A 21,507-nucleotide genomic window follows, 5' to 3' on the forward strand; every position below is an offset into this window, starting at 1 on the left:
AATTACACTGACACAAGCTATTTACAAACTGTTTCACTGTTTCTACTTCAAATTCAGTGTTTAGTCAGATATTTGTTGCGTGCTCCTTTTTATAACTGCGCCTCTGACTATGATGACCGCCCTTGCCATGATGTTAGCCCATCCATCCATCTATCCATAAAAATGATAAACGTTGGACAGACGGAGAAGATGATTCCAGTGGATGATGACACTAGTGACAGATTCTAGAAGCAATGACGAGGACTCTGACTGTCAGTGTTCCTTCTCTTATACCCCTATGTCACCCAGGGATTGAGACATTTATCGAGCTTTAAAAGAGATCGAAGCTGTTGAAGATCATTGTTGTGTGAAAATGGCTATGAGGACCAGCAGTTTCTGACAGAGCACATAAAGAAATTAAAGATAAAGGAAAATAACTGAAAAAGCACAAAGCTCTTCACAGCAGCTCTGGAAGATATAACCTGTGCAAGAGAGAGGCAAAGAAGATGGCCTCAGTACCGATTTGAGGACAGAATCTGGAGTATGAGCCTTGGCAAAGTACTGATATGACAGACATAATTGAGAAGTTGTGTATGCTTCAAGATGGTGCACCGCCATAGATTTCAAAGCTGGAATAGGCTTTGACTGGGACACAGCCAGTTATGGGACACATAAAGAGACTTCTGGATAATCTCCTTGGGGTTCTAGCTATAGAAGATATCCTAGAGAAACCAGGACTTTGCTGCTACACTGCAACTACAAGGAATGACGCAGAACTGTTTGTGGCACACAGAGGTCAGATGTGGAGAGTTTTGAAAGAAACATTTCCTACCAATGTACATACAGACAATATTCTCATCAAACTAATGGGAGAAGAGGAAAACCTCAGAGCCTACATGTCAAGAGCTCACCAAACCAGGAAAAATGTCACATGAAATGATCTAGATTTTAACCGAATGGAGCAATCAATTTTGCGAGCCAAGTTACAAGAAGGACTGCCTGCTCCAGTGAGAAGCAGACTTGGCATGGCAAAGGGTGTTTACACTGACCACATCACACACCAGGTCAAACTATATTAAAAAAGGAGCAGACCCTAAGGAAGCTCACTCCAACTGACAGATAGCGAGAAAAAAAACAGGACACAGGCAGTGGTTATACGAACTGGCCGGTGGAGACGCAATGCATTCGTTATAGAGCAGAGTTGAGTGGAGTAGAGCGGGACTTCTGAAGAAGATATCATGCATGTTTTTAGACTGAGGGATCATCAGGACACAGCTCATCTTCTCTCAGAAACACACCATCATCTTCAGTGGCTCCTTCATAAAGGTCATAACTTCCAGCTGTAGAGAGAAGAAGAAGCAACAGAAGTGATAAATGAGTCTTTCAGAGACCCCACCACATACTTCAATCACAACACATTCAGCAACATCTTTGGTTAAACCTTTGTCAGTAACTGTTGGGAGTCAACCCTGCTTGTCTGTAAGCAAAATATTTCATGAACCACTGGATGGATTTTGTTTAAACTTTCAGTAAATACATTTTAGATACATCTACAACTAATTAAATTTTGACGTCAACCCAGTTCAAGATGGTCGTCACAGCCATTTAAGTTTCACAAAAATGCTGACACCTCAGCAAATTTTACAAATATCGAGCTAAAATCTGGTGTGGTAGTAGCTGACAGTCATTCACAACACATCCTCCAAGTACTAACAGATGATGTGAGATATCACATGATCACATTAGATGTTATTTTGGTGAGTGATATGCATTCCTTCAAGTAATGCTGGGTCTTTCCTTCTTTTCTTGTCTTTCTGTGTGATCCTGAAACCAGTCCCTGTTCTCCTCTCAGAGATTCTTTCAGAAATACAGTTACTGAGAAGCTGCAGGTTTACAGGAAACACTGGATCTTTGCTTTGAGAAGAACTGGGTTTAGTCAAATTCTGCTTAAAGCAGCAGGAACGACTCCAACCTTCTACTTACAACAAAGTCTGCAGGCTGTAGTCTGGACTCTTCACAAGATCCAACAGCTGCTGAACATCTGGATCCTGCAGGTTGTTTGAGCCAAGGTTCAATTCTCTCAGATAGGAGGGGTTGGACTTCAGAGCTGAGCTCAGAGAAGAACAGCTGATCTTTGACAAACTGCAGCTCCCCAATCTGAAAAAATAATGAAAAATGTAAATTTAGAAAACAAAGCAACACTTTTAAAGACTCTGAACTGTGATCACCATTTCATTAAATTTTATGTGATATTTTGTGTCATTGTAAAAAGATAAGGGAGACAGGAAGAGACAGCTTGTTGTTGTTGTTGTTGTTGTTGTTGTTGTTTTTAACAATTTATTAAAGAAGAACTTTAAACAGAATATCCCAGGGATGAAACAGATCCAAGCAAAAGAATCTGCCTGACCCAGATTGTAAAACAAAGTCTTTTAAACAAGCTTATTAGTGAGGAAGAACAAGGCCTCCTCATCATCACTAAAGGGGCAGATCACTTTAAGAGCAACATGACCTGGCATCAAACTGTGAACAGATCTGCACCAAACACCAAAGGTCCCCAGCCCTGGTCCTCATGGCCCACTGTCCTGCATATTTTAGCCATTTCCCTGCTTCAACACATCTGACTGAAATGACTGAGTCATTGACAGGCTTCTGCAGAACTTGATGACATTCAGAGCCGCTAATTCAATGATTAAAATCAGGTGTGTTAGAGCAGGGAAACATCTAAAACTTGCAGGACCGTGGACCACGAGAAACCTGGTGGACCTCTGCCATTGATGTCATACCCAGCAGGATCTTATCAGTCAATCTGATTTTTCTTCCACATCTGGCACAATCTGATATGATCTGTTAGTACTTACGCTATGTGTTGTCAATAACTGTCAGCTACTACCACACTAAATTTTAGTACTACTATTTGAAAATCCATTTAGGTGTAGCCCTTTTTGTGTTGGCTGAAGTTCATTAGCTGTGGCAGCCATCTTTAATCAGGTTACCTCCAAAAGTAAATCAGTTTTTGATGTACACCCATTATTATCAGAGAGTTTCATTCAAACATGTTCAGTGATTCATGTGCAGAAACAAAGAACTGCCGCCGAGGAGGGATTCGTGTGCTTAGTACTGTGCTGGAAGTGGCACTGTGTCATTCACTTGTGTACTACATGAATAAACTGCGTGAACTGAATGAATCGGTGAATGAATCTTTTGAACAAATCATTTTAATGAACTAGTTCTAGGGATTCAGTACACGCAAAAGAACTGCTGTTCCCATCAGTAGTGCGGTGTAAGAGCTGTTATGATAAACATCATATTAGTAATAAACATCAGCTATATAGTACAATAGAAAAAGAGACTCTTTTTCATTGCTTTACAGAACTTTGAAGTTTATATTGGATCCAGTTCACAACCAGTTTAAGTGTTTACAAATCATAACCCACTTGTTTTCCTTTCACAAATGCCCAACTCTAATCACAGATTCATGCACTGGTTGGTTTTGATGCAAGAGTTTAATCTACAAGTAAACTACAAAAAAGGGTAAAGAAAATGCGATGGCTGAAACGTCATCAAGATCTGTGTAATTATTATTTTTTCTCCCTTTTCAGGTAATTAGTTAGAGTGATGTTTAATTCTTGGAGAAAGGGGGTGTTACGACTACTGTTGTAAGGTGTTATGTGTGTGTGCATCTAATGTATGTTAATCAGTGTTCAGGTAACCCAGCCGCGATTGGTCAAAAACCACAGATGATCCTCACAAAACTATTGTCAGAACGGGATTGGCTGCCTGATGAGACGGTGCTGCATAAAGATGAGCTGCAGAAGTGATTATGCCAGTTCCATTCCTTTGCACAGCCCAAACAGCCACACCCAATCCACTGTGCCATTTTGGCCAACCAGTTACTTTGAGTTTGTAGGGGTGAGCTGCCATTTATTTTTAGACCCAATCATTTTGTTTAATAAATATTTTTTGTATATAGGTTAGTGAACTAAATAATAAGAACATTTGAGTTTTGTTTGCTTTTGTGGCCTTGGCTCATCCTGACTTTGCTAAAACTCTATGTTGTAAATTACACAAAGCAGAAAAACATCTAAAACCTTCAGGATAGTGACCCTTCAGGACCAGAACTGGACATCGCTGGCTTAGAGTCTGGATTGTTAATGACTGTCAGCAAATATGACATTACATTTTACCTCAATGTCTGTTAAAGTCACTGAGGTTTAGCCATTTTTGTGTCAGCTAGACTCCATTAGCTGTGGTGGCCATCTTGATTCAGATTAATTCCAAAGCTGATGTACAACCAGTGTTTATAAGAGTTTCAGTTTTTCCATCTTGTACGGTACATTATGATATATTTTGCTAACAGACAGAATTGATTCCAAAAATGTGAGGAAACTTTTAAACACAGATTTTGTGTCATCAATTAAGATCAATACTCCAAATAAACAAAAAACAAATCAAGATTGGGTACGACTGTCTTAGAGTCTGTATTGTTAATGACTGTCAAATTCAAAAAGGCACAATGACTGTCAGCTACTACCACCAAATGTTTTTCTTCAATGTTTGTTAAAGTTACTGAGGTTTAGCCATTTTTGTGTCAGCTAAGGTCCATTAGCTGTGGTGGCCATCTTGATTTAGGTGAACTCCAAAGCTGATTAGTTGTAGATGTACATTCAATGTTTACTTTCTAAGAGCTTCAGTTTTTCCATTTAGTACGTTATGAGATACACTGCCTTGCCCCAAAAAAGCCACCACCTGGATTTAACCAAGCAAACAGGTACAAGCCTCCTATTGGATAATTTAATTTAATTACTGCATGGGCAATTATGTTTCGGCTGGCAACAAGTTGTTTAACCCCAACTGGTGCAATAAGTTGCTTGTCATTTCTTAAACAACCATGTCAAAAGACATCCTGTGGTCGTGGAAAAGATGTCAGTCTGTTTGAGAAGGGTCAAATCATTGGCATGCATCAAGCAGAGAAAACATCTAAGGAGATTGCAGAAACTACTAAAATTGGGTTAAGAACTGTTCAATGCATTATTAAAAACTGGAAGGCTAGTGGAGACCCATTCGAGGAAGAAATGTGGCCAGAAAAAAATCCAGAATGATCGTGATCTGTGATCACTTAAATGTTGTGAAATCAAATCGAAGAAAAACAACAGTAGAACTCCGGGTTACATTTAATAGCGAAAGTAAGAGCATTTCCACACGCACAATGCAAAGGGAACTCAAGGGATTGGGACTGAACAGCTGTGTAGCCTTAAGAAAACCACTAATCAGGGAGGCTAACCAGAAAAAAAGCTCCAATTTGCTAAGGAGCATGAAGATTGGACTCTGGAGCAATGGAAGAAGGTCGTGTGGTCTGATGAGTCCAGATTTACCCTGTTCCAGAGGGACTCTTCAGGGTAAGAAGAGATGCAGGTGAAGTGTTGCACCCATCATGCCTAGTGCCTACTGTACAATCTTGTGGGGGCAGTGCTATGACCTGGGGTTGCTGCAGTTGGTCAGGTCTAGGTTCAGCAACAGTATGTACTCAAAGAATGAGGTCAGCTGACTACCTGAATATACTGAATGACCAGGTTATTCCATCAATGTATTTTTTTCTTCCCTGAAGGCACGGGCATATTCCAAGATGACAATGCCAGGATTCATCAGGCTCAAATTGTAAAAGAGTGGTTCAGGGAGCATGAGACATTTTCACACATGGACTGGCCACCACAGAGTCCAGACTTTAATCTCATTGAGAATCTTTGGGATGTGCTGGAGAAGGCTTTGTGCAGCAGTCAGTCTCTCCCATCATCAATACAAGATCTTGGTGAAAAATTAATGCAACAATGGATGGAAATAAATCTTGTGACATTGCAGAAGCTTATTGAAACAATGGCACAGCGAATGTGTGACATAATCAAAGCATAAGGTGGTCAAATGAAATATTAGAATGTGTAACTTATTTTTTTTGGTGGCAACTATTTTTTGGCCAGGCAGTGTATTTTGCCTCAAATATTATGAGGAAAACTTTTAAACATAGATTTTATGTAATCAGTTTGCACTTATAATGAATTTTGAGTTTAGTCCCATTTATTACCATTACAAAGTTTTCACTTAATCCCTGTAAAACTGACAGAGTTAAAGCCTTTTCTGTGTTTAAGATGTTTTTCTGTGGCAACCATCAGAGTCAGGTTGAATCCCCAAGTTAATCAGTTGTAGCTGAAATTTTCTATAAATTCACTTAAGTGCTTTGTGAAATAATTTTCTTACAGTTGAGTCAAAACATTATCACTTTGCCTTCACTAGTGGGTGTTAAACATGCCTTACCTCAGAGTCTTTAGTTTACATTGTGGACTCTCCAGAAAACCACACAGCTGCTTCACTCCTGAATCCTGCAGGTTGTTGTCTCTCAGGTCCAGTTTTCTTAGATGGGAGGGGTTGGACTTCAGAGCTGAGCCCAGAAAGGAACAGCTGATCTCTGACAAACTGCAGCTCCACAAACTGAATAAAGAATAAAACATGTAAGTTTAGAAAACAAAACAAGACTTTTAAGGATTGAGCTCTGAAAAACATTGATCCAACTGAAAGCTGTTTTAACTTGTTTCAAATAAAATTATTGTAAAAATCAAAGTTTAATCAGTAATAACAAGCAGTAAGCCAATGACCCCTGTCGCTGAAGGTCTTGAATAGTGATAATTTTGGTGTTCAAGATGAATGTTTGTCTCGACTGGAGTTGAACAGGGCATACAAATATATGCTCTTTAGTGTTAACATTGTTTGATTCCAAGAACTAAAGCATCAAACAGGCTGCGCGCTCCCACAGTGCTTAATGGTGTTTAGCTGCACAGACACATTTGCGTGTGTTTCTGATCGACTGAAACTAAGTTTAGAGAAAGTTTTTCACAAGGGATGAAGTTTTACATTAGATATCTGCTGATAATTCTTTGGAGGGAAACTATATTTACCCTAATGCAGTGATATTTGTCAGGCTGCGTGGAACTGATGGAGAAGAACCCAGAGCGCAGACTCATTTTAAAGAAAATAAACTAATTTATTAAACTAAAGAAACAAATGAAAACAAAAAGCTGACGTGGCAGTAAACCAACAAAAACTAAATTTAAAGACATAAACGGAACGGAACTCTGAAGACAGGAACCAGGAACACGGAGCGAGGACAACCAACCAGACAACAACAAACAAACAATGAACAAACAATGAACCAGCAAGGTATGCCAAGAGTGACCGGTTTTGAACACTGAGGATAATGAGGTGAGTGGGAACAGGTGGAATGATTACAGAGTCAGGACAGGTGTAGATGGGCGTGGCTGACAGGCAAGTGAGTGACTGGGGAAGAGTGAAATGAAACATGAAAATGAGACAAAACAAAAAGCAAATACAACCAAATAACAGAATAGAAACAAAACAAAAACACAAACCAAAGAACTTAAAAAAAATAAAACTTAAACAAAGCCCAATCACCACAATAATTTACTGTCTGAGGTGGCAGAGAGTGAAGAATCCTGGCAAGTGGTGGGAGCAATTTTATCCACCACCAGACACAATGGCAAAGCCAGAGGGTGTCCAATGGTGGCCTTAACCACCACAGATTAATCTTCTGCCACCCTAATCATTTGAGGAATGTTGTTAAAATTATCTGTATGGTAGGCCTTTAATGCAAAATGAATGCTTGTCACCTTCCATGAAGACTCTTTTGGGAGGAACTTGGTGTGCATAAACTGTGTGTGATGGGAAGACAGGGAAAATAATCAGATGGCGTGGGCTGGAAGGAGATAAGATTGAAAACCTTGACTCCCTAGGCAAGACAATGAGAAACTTTGTGTAAAGCCTTTACGAAAAGATATAAGATACAATGCATTTGTGCTTTTTCTTCACCCAACTCTGTGTTGTTGTGCTGACTCGTCTCCTTGCCACAAGTAAAGAAACATAACTGAATTCATTGACTCTACCATTATTATTTATGTTTTACAACAACTTGGTCCTTTGAGCCAGATACTAACATCTTTTGACTGCCATGGTTGGAGCTAAAACTGTGCACAGGGAAATCTGAGTCTCCTTATTGAAAGTCTCCATCTGTCACCAGAGGCCAGGAGAATGGAAAAACACTGACATGGGACAATACCAGACGGGACTGAAGTTTTGCTTTTCGAGTAACAAAAATACATCAAACAGGAAGTTAGATTGCGATGTAGGCTGAGTGCTCTGAACTTTGGTAAGTGTCTCCCTTTCAGCGCTGAAAGTGAATAAATTTGTTTAAGATGGCTGTTTTTGACTCTCTGACTCCGTGCATCTTTCTGACCCTGTGTGAGGACAAAAAGCAGGTGTTTCAGGGTTGGGAGTTTTTATTTTGTCCTTATCACATCCAAGTTCAGGATGGTTGTCACAGCTAATCTACCTTACTCAACACAAAAACAGCTAAAACTGAGTTAGTTTTACAGATATTGAGCTAAATTTGGTTTGGTAGTAGCTGACAGTCATTCACAACACATACTCTGATCGCTAACAGAGATTTCATATGAGATCACTCACATCATTTACAATGTTTGACCAAAACAACTACAAATCTATATTTTCTCATCAGAAGATGATCTTACTTTAAAACTCTGACATGAAAGGTGGCGGGTGATATGCATTCCTTTAAGAAATGCTAGGCCTTTAGTGAGTTAGTTTTTCTGGAGGAGGGTGTGGGTGTTTGGGTGGGGAGGAGGGCTCCATCTTTATCACTTTATCTCATTTCAAGGACAACATGGACTTTAGACAGGACTTTAAACATGATTACAGCCCCCTACCTTTTGATTTATTTTATTTCATTGTGTAAATTGTTCATTAAGCTCCATATCTCCTATTGAGACAAAGGGTTGGCATAAGCATGTAGTGGCAGCAGTTCGCCACCAGAGGGCATATCAAACACGTTGAGCTCTGCTACCTCAGAAAGCCAATGAAGTACTGGAACGGCAGAAGGAAGTAATTACTGCTGCTCTGTCTGTTAACAGTTGTCTGCAATAAAGGAACCTGCAAAATCCACACTGATTAACTCTTTAGTGTACAAAAAACACTTAGACTGGAATCTGGATCAGACTTTTTACAAACTGTAGTAGTATAGAAATGTATATTTCTATGAACGCATCACTTCAGGTGTGATCATAGGTGAATGGCAGCTTGCCGCTTTTCTCCTCTCTTCTTCCATGTCCACGTGTGAGTCTGCGTGTGTAAACGGGTAATAAGTCCCGACTCTCATTGTCAGCTTAAGTTTAATATAGTTTGCTTTAAGTAATGTTGATCAGCTAACTGAAATTTATGGGTCTTTTCTGGTCAGCTGTTTCTGGACCACTGCTGATTTTGTCTCTGAATTTCTGCGTTGTCTTAAGATGCCAGTCTTTGGGTGCTAGGTGTGGCGTGGCTAATTAGCCACACCTGATGCTAATATGAACTTTTAAATTATGTCTTGTTTAAAAGTTTAGTGTTTTCTTTAAGTAGTTTTGTTTCTTTTATTTTTAAATATTTTCAGCCCATCTAATTTGTTGTAAATTGTTTTTGTACACTTTAGATATTTTTTGGGTTGAAATTTGTTGGACATCAACTTGAACATCAACTTTGATTGATAAACATTTCTGACCTCAGAGTCTTCAGTCTACATTGTGAACTCTTCAGAAAACCACACAGCTGCTTCACTCCTGAATTCTGCAGGTTGTTGTCACTCAGGTCCAGATGTCTCAGATGGGAGGGGTTGGATTTCAGAGCTGAGCCCAGAGAAGAACAGCTGATTGCTGACAAACCGCAGCTCCTCAAACTGAATAAAGAATAAAACATGTAAGTTTAGAAAACAAAACAAGACTTTTAAAGACTCTGAACTCTGAAAATCATTGAGCTGTTGAAACTGTTTTAAAATTATTTCAAACTAAACTATTTGAATTATTGCAGTTTAATAAATAATAGCTGTTAGTTTCAGCTCTGTTGTCCCCTCCCTGGGCAGCCACCTCCCCTCCCTGGGCTGCCACCTTACTGTGGTGGAGGGGTTTGAGTGTCCCAATGATCCTAGGGGCTATGCTGTCAGAGGCTTCATGCCCCTAGTAGGGTCACCCAAGGCAGACAGGTCCTAGGTGAGGGATCAGACAAAGTGCAGCCCAAAGACCCCTTATGATGAACAAAAATTTTGGATCCAGTTTTCCCTCGCCCGGACACGGGTCACTGGGGCCCCACTCTGGAGCCAGGCCTGGAGGTGGGGCACGTTGGCGAGCGCCTGGTGGCCGGGCTTTTGCCATGGAGCCCGGCCAGGCACAGCCTGAAGAGGTCACACGGGTCCCCCTTCCCATGGGCTCACCAACTGTGGGAGGGGCCAAAGGGGTTGGGTGCAATGTGGGATGGGTGGTGACCGAAGGTGGGGACCTTGGCAGTCTGATCCTCGGCTACAGAAGCTGGCTCTAGGGACGTGGAATGTCACCTCTCTGGTGGGGAAGGAGCCTGAGCTGGTGTGTGAGGTTGAGAGGTTCCAGCTAGAAATAGTCGGGCTCACCTCAACGCACGGTTCTGGCTCCGGAACCAGTCTCCTTGAGAGGGGTTGGACACTCTTCCACTCTGGAGTTGCCCTGGGTGAGAGGTGCCGGGCAGGAGTGGGCATACTTGTTGCCCCCCATCTTGGTGCCTGCACAATGCGGTTTACCACGCTGAACGAGAGGGTAGCCTCCCTCCGCCTATGTGTGGGGGGACGGGTCCTGACTGTTGTTAGCGCTTAAGTGCCAAACAGCAGTTCAGATTACCCACCCTTTTTGGAGTCTTTGGAAGGGTTACTGGAGGACTCCCATGTTTTGCTGGGGGACTTCCACGCTCACGTGGGCAATGACAGTGAGACCTGGAGGGGTGTGGTTGGGAGGAACAGCCCCACTGAACTGAACCCGAGCGGTGTTCTGTTGTTGGACTTCTGTGCTCGTCATGGATTGTCCATAACGAACACCATGTTCAAACATAAGGGTGTCCATATGTGCTCTTGGCACCCGGACACCCTAGGTCGCAGTTCACTGATCGACTTTCTTGTCGTTTCATCTGATCTGATCAGCTACCTCAGCTGAACCAAACGATTCAACTTAACTTATTAATTCACCAATAATTTATAGTTAATTTTAGTGATACTAAACTTATTACTACTCTTTGACTAATTTCTTTTGAAGTTTTTGTAAAGTTAAGCTAATCCAAAGCTTTTTGGTTTTATTTCAGTTAGTTATGCTAATTTAACCTTTTTTCTTTTTTTACATTGTACCAATATGGCTTCAATTTAACTTGAATTTATTTCATTTTAACTTGCTCACTTTAATTTGGCTTCAGTTTTACTTATCACTTCATAACATTGAGTTAAGTAGTGAGCTAAAAGAAACTCAGTTGATCTTTCAAGTTTTGTTTAAACTCACAGCTTTTATTGAACAGGTTTAACTCTCCCATGGCCTTCGGGTCAAATGGAGCCTCCGTTTCGAGGGCTTCAAAAGGATTAAACCAAGCATGATCCAGACCTCATGAGCAGTGAGGGTTGGGTTGGAATATAGATGGACCAGTAAATCAAGAGTTTTGCCTTTCGACTCAACTCTTCCTTTACTACGACTGATCGAAGCCATGTCCTTGTTACTGCGGACGAGACCCTGATCCATCAATCCATCTCCCACTTCATCCTACCATTCCTCCCAGATGCTTGAACTCCACCATGTGTGGGGGAGACTCATTCCCAACCCAACCCAGAACCATGGCCCTGGACATAGAGGTCATCCCAGCCACTTCACACTTGACTGTGAACCATCCCAGTGCACGCTGAAGGTCATGACCCAAAGATGCCAAGAGAGCCACATCATTCGCAAAAAGCAGAGGCAAGATCCTGGGGTTCCCAAACCAGATGCACTCCTCTCCACAATTGTACCTTGAAATCCTGTCCATGAACACCACAAACAATGTCAGAGACAAGGAACCGCCATGGTGGAGTCCGACCCACATCAAGAACAAGCTTGACTCTGCTCCTGGTTTGGTTATACTGGGACCAGATAGCCCTCGAAAGCAACTCAGGCACCCCATACTCCCATAGCACCCACCACAGAGTGAGTGTGTGTGCGTGTGTGTGTGTGTGTGTGCTGGGGGGGTGCACACTCATAAGCCTTCTCCAGATCTACAAAATGCATGTATTTTGCAGAGTGTAATGGGAATAAAAATTGTTTCAATGATTCTTTACTACATGTAACCTGCTTGTGAACTGTGGAAAAACAGAGCATGCATGTTACTGTGATTTAGTTTTAGAGTACTAGAATGTTTACCTTATCTTTATAGGGTTCTGGGGTGCAGGCGCCAGGAGGTCTGTTCTTATCTCATGTTTTATTACTTCTCTTTGTGGTCAGCTATCTGACCCCATCTGTCCCCCGACCCCCCCGACTGTATGGAAAGTTACCAAAATGTGCATGCAAGAGGGGTATAGAAGAGGGGCTACCTGTGGTGTGCTCCAGACTCATTCTGCTGATTTTTTTGTCTACTGAATATTTCTCAGCTGTACAGCTTTAATAAATATCCCAAAAGACAGAACTCTCTGTCCTCTTGTTAAAGAAAATTCCACAACATGAGTCAAACTCAAATGACTCCCTTCGTAACCCTGCAAGGGTGAAGATCTGGTCCACTGTTCCATGACCCAGATGAAAGCTACAATGCTCCTCCTGAATCCTCAGTTTGATAGTCCGTTGGAGCCTCTCTTCCAGCACTCTTGAATAAACTTTCCCAGGGAGGCTGAAATGTGTGATCCCCATTAATTGGAACACACTACTATGCCAGTCTTCCACTCCACTGGTGTTATCCTGGTCTTCCATGCTACTCTGAAGAGATGTGTCAACCATGAGAGCCCCACAAAGTCCAGAGCCATCAGCAGCTCAGAGAGAAATCCACCCATGCTGTTCTGCTACTGGAGAGCCTTTTGACTACCTCGGTGACCTCAGCCATGGTAATGAACTTGTTTTCCCTAGAGTACGTAGACTATGCCTCACTGGTGGTCGGATTAAGGAGATCCTCAAAGTTATACTTCGACCACTCAGCGATTTCCCCAGTCCAGGTGAGTAGTTTCCTACTCAGACCAAACACAGCTTTAGATGGGGCCTGCTTTCCCTTTTTGAGTCGTCAAACGCTTTGTCAGAACCTCTTTGAGGCCAATCAAAAGTCTTTCTCCATGGCCTCCCCAAATTCCTCCCATGCCCGAGTTTTGCATCTGCAGCCACTGAAGCCGCAGTCCTTCTGGCCACCCTGTACCTGTCAGCTCAAGGGCAGCCAAGCCCTAAAGGCCACCTTGTTCAGTTAGACAGCCTCCGTTATCGCAGATGACAAATGCACGTTTCTACCACTAGCAGGAGAAATGAGTCCATTATTGAAAAATGTTTGTTTGGCAACAAAACAGAAATCCTAAAACTGCTAAAATTTGATGCCACTCCATTTTTGTTTACTTTTCCTGAAGAAGGAAGTTGCGCTCAGTGTCTTTTTCAGAGGTTTTTGTGTTGTTTCCTTCAGTAGTTCTTGGTGCAGTGCCACCACAGGCGAGGGGGGAGGGGGGCAGGTTACTCAAAGGGTTTGGCTCAATTGACTCAGTGCAGTGTGAATGCAAACCGCACCAGCTGAAAATTTGATCAATTCCGTTGAGAGACCAGCTGACCAGATCCATAGTTTATAAATTTTGGAAAATATGCAAAGAGAGACTCCGGAAAGAGACAAGACAAGACACAGAGCTGAGCAGGGCAGACAAGGGAGGGCTCAGGAGACAGAGAAAAAGACGTCCACCTTCCACCAAGTTGAATACTTAAGGTTGACTCAACTTGGTACTTGATACTAGGATCTGTTTTGAACATTTTTGTGTCATTCATAATCTGCAATAACTTGTTATCATAGTCGTCTATTAGAATAAACATTATGTAAAAAGTGAACATGTAATTCTTCAGCATTCAACGTTTTTATGTGTGGTCTGTGTCTATCTGATAGGGACCACAACCCCCCCCCCCNACCACCACCACCACCACAAACAAGTGAACAATGCACGTCTGACCTCAGAGTCTCCAGTCTACATTGTGGACTCTTCAGAAAACCACACAGCTGCTTCACTCCTGAATCCTGCAGGTTGTTCTCACTCAGGTTCAGTTCACTCAGATGGGAGGGGTTGGATTTCAGAGCTGAGCCCAGAGAAGAACAGCTGATCTCTGACAAACTGCAGCTCCACAAACTGAATAAAGAAAAAAGACACAAGTTTAGAAAACAAAACAAGAGTTTTAAAGACTCTGAACTCTGAAAAACATTGATCCAACTGAAAGCTGTTTTAACTTGTTTGAAACTAAACTATTTGAATTATTGTAGTTTAATCAGTAATAATAAATAATAACTGTTAGTTTCAGCTCTGCTTTTTTTGTGAAAGTCATGACTTTAACTATGAGCTGAAAATCAAGTTTGTCAGAGTTTCCAAGTAAATGAGCCAATGTTTAATATTTGATGTTGAATTAAAGCCCAGAAGAAGAAAGCAGAGTTTCTCCTGAAGCTCCTCAGTGTGGATCAGTATAATATCAGCCTTATGTCGGCACTTTAGTGTCACTACAACTTTCACATCAGATTCATCTCAACACAGAACTAAATAAAGGCCCAGCATTCCTTGGAGGAATGCATATCGCCCGCCGCCTTTCATGTCAATGTTTTAGACTCAGATCATCTTATGATGAGAAATGATGGTGTTGAAGCTGTTTTGGTTAAATTTTAGAAATCACATTTTGTGTGATCTAAAGTCATTTTGTAAGATCTGTTTGTGCCCAGAGTTTGTGCTGGAAATGAAATGAGTCTGTTTTAGAAATATCAGCTAATGACTGTCACCAAATTTTAGCTCCTCCAAATCTGTATGTTACCCTGCAACCTTGGATTGGCTGAGGGTAATGTAGAGAATGATCTTCCCTCAACATGTGATGCTGTGGTATGAGAAAAATGAGACACACACGTTGAGCTTCCTTCACATTCAACTGGAAGATTTATTCTTTGTGTCTTATAAACACACTTCAGATACAACATACTTCAGTAGAGAACCATTAGTTTCATTCCATAAGAAATGGCTGTAATATTCCTATAAACCAAACAATCATTCTCTTAACATACTCTCTTTAGTATTATGAACTCCATGAGATGACAAAATTAATTCACAGATATATTTACTTCTCTGAACCATATTGATTTTGTAGTTATTGTTTTAAATCCAATACATGGTCCTCTTTTCTGAGACCTCTTGTACCTAACCATCAAAATAAAAATATGTAAAATGGTTTTTAACTATTCTAATAACTTTTACCCTTTTTAATCAGCACAAATAAATATATATTTTAATATTTGAGCATCTTGGGTTTTAACAATATTCATTGACACACACGTTGAGCTTCCTTCACATTCAACTGGAAGATTTACTCTTCGTGTACTCACTCTTCTCTTTGCCACCAACGCGGCCGCACCCCTAGCGGTTGTGTGTGGAATTGCACAGACTAACTAAGATAACACCACGGAATTTATTACAATGAGAGATTAAAGATAGAAGAGAAAATTTATGTTGGGGTGCCTATTTTCTTAATTATTGTTTTTATTTACTAATGACTTGTTTTTCACCCTTCTACATGTACAACTGATAAAGTTAAAAAAAATTGTGTTTCTTGAATTTAGGGCTGTTACTATTGACTATTTCTATTTTCATTAATCTAATCAGCCAATTTACTTAACCTAATTTATATTTTTTTAAGATCATAACGTAGTTTTGGTTATATGCCTGACCCACATGCAAGATACTCTCAGAAGACAATGAAAACTTAAGGTCTATTTACAAAGAAATGAACTAATGAAGGGTCGTGATCCATGGAGGGTCTGGATGGCACAGAAAGGTGCTGGTAAGGTCAGGTTTGAGCTTGGACACATGGAAGGTGGGATGAATGTGAAGACTGGGAAGTAGGGGAAGGCGGACGGCAGAGGGGCTGATGACTGAGTGAACTTCATATGGACCACTGATTCTGGGAGCAAAATTCTTAGAAATGGATTTTAATGGAATGCCATGAGAAGAAAGCCAAACTTTCTGTCCAGGTGAGTACTGGGTCCGTGCAGGAGTCCTTTTCCGGTCAGCAATACTGTTCTGCTCAGTGGTGCATTGTTGGGCGGCGATGGTATTGGACCAGAGAAGTCTTTTTTATCTGATGGGAAAAGAGGTGGTTGATAACTTAGGGAGACTTTGAAGTGAGATAAACCAGTGGCAGAGGATGTGTGACAATTGTGATCATACTCGACCCAAGAAAGAAACTGACTCCATTCTGACAGATTGGTGGATGTGAGGCATCAGAGGGTGGCTTTGAGTTCTTGGGTTATGCATTCTGTCTGACCATTGGACTGGGGGTAATAACCAAAAGTGAGAGTGATTTATGCATTAAGAGCTGAGCAAAACTGTTTCCAAACTTCAGAAATTAGCTGTGGTCTACAGTCAGACACATTTTCCTGAGGGGTACCATGTAGATAGAAGATGTGCTTGATGAGAAATTGCGCTGTCTGGAGGGCTGTGGGAATTTTCCTGAGAGGGACAAAATGGCAAGCTTTAGAGCAGGGGTGTCAAACCCAGTGTCGCAAGGGGGCCAAAATTAGAAACTTGGTCCTAGCCAAGGGCCAATCACGATCAATATTTATTAAAAATTACATAAATTAACCTTGGTTTTAGATGTATTATGTCAAATCATTCATATAGAAATATCAATTACCTTTTCCCAGTTACAGATCATACAGAATTTAGAGCAAACAGACTTTAATGAACACATAAATAGATCAAACTTCAAAAAGCTCATCATTAGCAGCCATTTCTTACGCCTCACTCAGCTTTTAAATTAATTTTTTAACATTAAAACAGATTTTTTTTTTTTTTAAAAAGCCATCAACAAAAACCTGATCATACAGAAATTAAAACTATATATTGTTGGCTTCTAAGTCACTGTCAATAAAAAACTTCACTAATTAGGCTCAGTTTTTTTATGCAAAATAAGAATCCGAGACTCGATCTGACCCAGACTAGAGGGCCAGATGAAATGTTACAGAGGGCCGGATCTGGCCCACGGGCCTTGAGTTTGACACATGTGCTTTAGAGAAACGATCAATGATGGTTAAGATTATGGTCATACCTTTAGATGGGGGAAGTCCAGTGACAAAATTGACTGCAATGTGGGACCAGGGGCGTTTTGGTATGGCAAGTGGTTGAAGAAGTATTGCTGGTTTTGTTGTGGGCACAGATTGGGCAGGTAAGGATGTATTCCTTAACATCTTTATGGACTGATGGCCACCAGAATCTATGGCTGAAAAGTGCGATGATACAACTGATTCCTGGGTGACATGAGAATTTGGTAGAATGGATCCAGTAGATGAGACAGGCACAGACTAATGTGGGGAAGTAGATTTTGTTGGGTGGGCCAGTGCCAGGATCAGGTTTCTTCTGAAGGGTTTGATTGATGATACCTTAAGTTTCCCACGTGAGAGAACCAATGATAGAACTAGGAGGAAGGATGAGAGCTGTGGTCTTATCTTCATCGTCTGGAGAAAACTTGGGAGAGAGAGCATCGGACTTAGTGTTCTTGAAACCTGGGTGATAAGAAATGGAAAACAACAAGGCCCACGGGACTAGCGTGAATTCAGATATTTGGCTAACCAGCACACAATGAATAGCACCCTCCAACCAGTGACGCCATTCTTTTCGTCAAAGCTGAGAAATGCGAGTTCCAACTAGCCATCTGTTACTTTTCTTGGCTACATTCTCAAGGGTGGTCATGTTCACACTAATCCAGAAAAAAATAAAAGCAGTATTGGAATTGGCCCATCCCAGGCTCACTCAAACAACTCCAAAAATTCCTAGGTTTCGCAAACTACTACCGTGTCTTCATCAGAAACGACAGTCAAATCGCATCCCATCTTACAGCTCTCACTTCCACCAACACCAATTTGTTCTGAAGCCAACCTTGCCTTCCTTGAACTCAAGAAAAAGTTTTCCCAAACACCTATCCTCATCCAGTCCAAACCCCATAAGCAGTTCATTCTTGAGGTAGACGCCTCAGACACAGGAGTTGGAGCTGACTTGTTCTAATGTTCAGACTCTGACAACAAACTTCACCCATGTGCCTTTTTCTCCCATTGATTCACACCCACTGAAAGGAATTATGACATTGGAACTCCTCGCCATTAAGTTTGTTCTGGAGGCGTCAGCATTTTGTTTGTGATTGCAGCATTTTTCTGTTGCATTTGTTTTTTGTGTTTGCGTGTTTTGGAGTTTGCATCATTCATGTGTTTGCAGTTTGTTTCACTGTTTGCTGCACGTTTGCACCTGTCGGAAACCGTACCTTGTTTGTCTGCATCTTGGGTCAAAACCATCTGTGGTGGGATGGGGTTCCACCCTCCCCCGCTCTGCGTGCCAGGTGTAGCTCGGGACGCACCGTTGATTAGTGGGCGGGGCAGATGCCTTTATAGTTGGGCAGGTTGCGGCAGGTGTGTGTATTTGTTTCTCCCACTGTGGCTACAATCAGCGGCTATTTGTTGGTCTGTGTTTGGTCGACTCGTCTAGATCGTAAGTGCTGGTTTTGCTATCCGTGGTTGGTTTTTGGGTGCTACGCTTATCGTGCGTTTTTGCAGTGTCGCTCTGCTGACGTTGCCGGCTGGAGCTGGAGGTTGTCGTGGCGTGCGGCTTCTATCCGGTCCTCACCTGCTGACCCGCTCCCTCCCGGGTTAGGCTGTGTTTCCACCCCTGGGTAAGCTACCTGCTATTCAGCTTTTGATTTCTCTTTTATCTGGATCCACCGTTAATGAGTTTCTGTTTCAGGCACCGATTGTGTTTGGAGCTGCAGTGCTTTGGACGCTCTGCTGTCTTGTCTTATTGCTGTTTGTTTGGGTCGCTCTCAGCTGGACCTGTCGCTGGTCGGGCAGGCTGTGGGGGCGTGGCGTTACTCCTCTGGCCCCATCGAAGGGCATTTGGACTAGATGACAACAGTTGTTCTATTGTTTGAAGTGTTTTTTTTACGGTTTGTATTTGTTGTGTGAAGTTACTAATGTTTTTTTTTTTTTTGTTTGTTTTACTAACTTTGTTTGCATTGCATGTTTTGTTTCTTTTTTAGAATAATTGAACTTGTCCGTCCTTTTTGCTACCTTTCGTTCCAGTGGCCGAGTAGTGGGCCTGAAGCCTTGTTTTTAACAGAATGTTTTAAAGAAATTGTTTCATAAAATATTGTGCACTGCTCAGTCTGTGTTCTGGTGCATCTTGTAACTTTCAAAAAGACCTCTGCCACCTGCTGATCACACATCCAACCACCTAACCTGACAATAGAAGCTGACAGTCATTCACAACTCATACTCAGACTACTAACTGATAACATAATATTTCATATGAGATTATTTACAATGTCTGACCAAACAGCTACAACGCAAACCTTTCTCATCTTAAGATAATCTTACTTTACAACTCTGACATGAAAGGGGACTAGCCTTTAATTAGTTTTTCTGGAGGAGGGTGTGGGTGTTAGGGTGGGGAGGAGGGCTCCATCTTTATCACTTTAGCTCATTTCAAAAACAACACAGACTGGAATCTGGATCAAACTTTTTACAGACATTGGACCCTCTTCAAAACACAGTTTGGAACTTTTGACATCTATTTTCCTAACAGGTGTGAGCACTGAAACCCTCTGAACTTTTACAAATATAGATTTGAAAAATCAAAAACTGTATTTTCATATTTTTTTCAGTGTAGAATGACTCATTAATCACTGAAATCCATCCAGTGGTTCATGAGATAAACAAGTAAACAGGGTTAAATTTCACAGTTCCTCTCAAAGTTTTATGCAAATATGTTGGACAATGTGTTGTTCTCAGAGTATTTGTTAGGGAAGATCTTCAGCTACCACCACACCAATTTTAAGCTCAATATATATAAAGTTATAACTTTCAATGTTCAGGCAACTTTGATTCGTTGTGGTTGCCATCTTTACTCAGGTTGACATCAAAAGTCAAACCACTGATTACTTTCTGAAAGTTTCATTGAAACTCTCAGAAAGTAACCCCCCCAACACACACACACACACTGGTGGGTGTTAAGCTTGTCTGACCTCAGAGTCTCCAGTCCACATTGTGGACTCTCCAGAAAACCACACAGCTGCTTCACTCCTGAATCCTGCAGGTTGTTGTCTCTCAGGTCCAGATAACTCAGATGGGAGGGGTTGGACTTCAGAGCTGAGCCCAGAGAAGAACAGCTGATCTCTGACAAACTGCAGCTCCACAAACTAAAAAAATAATATAGTAGATTAAAAAAAAAAAAATTCTAATCCTTTCAGATGTGTACTGGTTTGCATGTGCAGCTTAACATTAACATGTATTCATCTCAACGACAACAATCATGTATCATATAAAACCAGCTGTGAATCCAGCTGTTCACACTGAAAGTGAACGCTCTGTTCCTGACACAAATACACTCAGGAGTTCAGCTGACACTAGTATGAAGCTTCAGCAGTCTGACACTAATTCTGTCTGCTTCTTCCAAAGTTACACAAACTGAGAACAACATCTCTCTGACATTTGGACTTCAGGTTGGATCTTTGGAGACAAATGATCAGATTTCTTCACAGACAGTTGGAAACACTGAAATATCTTTGGTTTTATGTTCAGAGAAATCCCCAAATCAATGTACTAAAAAGGTAAAACCTTTAAAGTGAATTTAGTGAAAAACTAATTGTAATTTAAATCACCTTAGCTTCTCCAGTCTACAGTTTGGACTCTCCAGTCCGGCAGACAGAATCTTCACTCCTGAATCCTGGAGGTTATTGAAGCTCAGGTCCAGTTCTGTCAGATGGGAGGGGTTGGACTTCAGAGCTGAGGCCACCACTTCACAATGAGTCTCTGAGAGTCCACAGGCAGAGAGTCTGTCACGACACAGAAAAAGAAACTGATTTCATCAGGATAAATGGCAATTTCTCTTCAGATGTGAAGAGAAAGTTCAACTTTTCTGTTTGATCTGATGAAATATTTCTGATAAGTGTCTCTCATAGCTGCAGCTTTGTTAGTTTTGCATTTAATGGGTTTTGACAAAAAACAAACAAAAAAAAAAACCTAGTGATTTGCTTGTGTGAATACCACCAGAAGCAGCAATGTATAGCATCCAGGGGTCATGTTTTATAATATCAACATTGCACTTTTGAGGTGGATCCATTTGAATTGCATATTACACTACACAGTTTAGTTAGGTATTACTTATTGAGAAATATTTCAATACATTTGTCATTTGTACTAACTGAGCATTTTTGGAGGCTTTGACCACTGGCAGCAGCCTCATACCAGCCTCTTTGTTGGTAGAATATTTCTTTGGGTCAAACTGATCCAGAATTTTTCCTGATGTCAGTAAGATGAAGGCCAGAGCTGACCACTGAGCAGGAGACAGTTTATCTGAGGAGAGACTTCCTGAACTCAGAGACTGTTGGATCTCCTCCACTAGAGAACCATCATTCAGTTCATTCAGAC

At 41.3% G+C, this 21,507-nt stretch overlaps 1 protein-coding gene and 1 long non-coding RNA gene across 4 annotated transcripts in view; one reads left to right on the plus strand and one right to left on the minus strand.

The window, feature by feature from the left end:
- The window catches only part of LOC108251540 (ribonuclease inhibitor-like), a 157,365-nt gene continuing 135,858 nt past the window's right edge, over window positions 1-21,507 (minus strand). Inside the window, exons 4-10 of one of the 3 annotated variants that reach the window (XM_037973842.1) lie at window positions 20,739-20,912; window positions 20,103-20,276; window positions 14,021-14,194; window positions 9,593-9,766; window positions 6,286-6,459; window positions 1,963-2,136; window positions 1-1,319 (exon numbers count right to left, since the gene is read on the minus strand). In XM_037973842.1, the coding sequence (XP_037829770.1) occupies window positions 1,307-1,319; window positions 1,963-2,136; window positions 6,286-6,459; window positions 9,593-9,766; window positions 14,021-14,194; window positions 20,103-20,276; window positions 20,739-20,912 (1,057 nt within the window). In that variant the 3' untranslated portion in view covers window positions 1-1,306. The remainder of the gene's footprint in view (window positions 1,320-1,962; window positions 2,137-6,285; window positions 6,460-9,592; window positions 9,767-14,020; window positions 14,195-20,102; window positions 20,277-20,738; window positions 20,913-21,507) is intronic. The other 2 variants (XM_037973841.1, XM_037973840.1) reach the window with 2 other exon arrangements.
- On the plus strand, window positions 18,123-19,637 carry LOC119616730. Its single transcript, XR_005232735.1, has 3 exons — window positions 18,123-18,574; window positions 18,640-18,755; window positions 18,827-19,637. It is a non-coding gene; the product is annotated as an uncharacterized LOC119616730 (long non-coding RNA).

Source organism: Kryptolebias marmoratus, linkage group LG23 (assembly GCF_001649575.2).
Source record: "Kryptolebias marmoratus isolate JLee-2015 linkage group LG23, ASM164957v2, whole genome shotgun sequence".
NCBI lineage: Eukaryota > Metazoa > Chordata > Actinopteri > Cyprinodontiformes > Rivulidae > Kryptolebias > Kryptolebias marmoratus.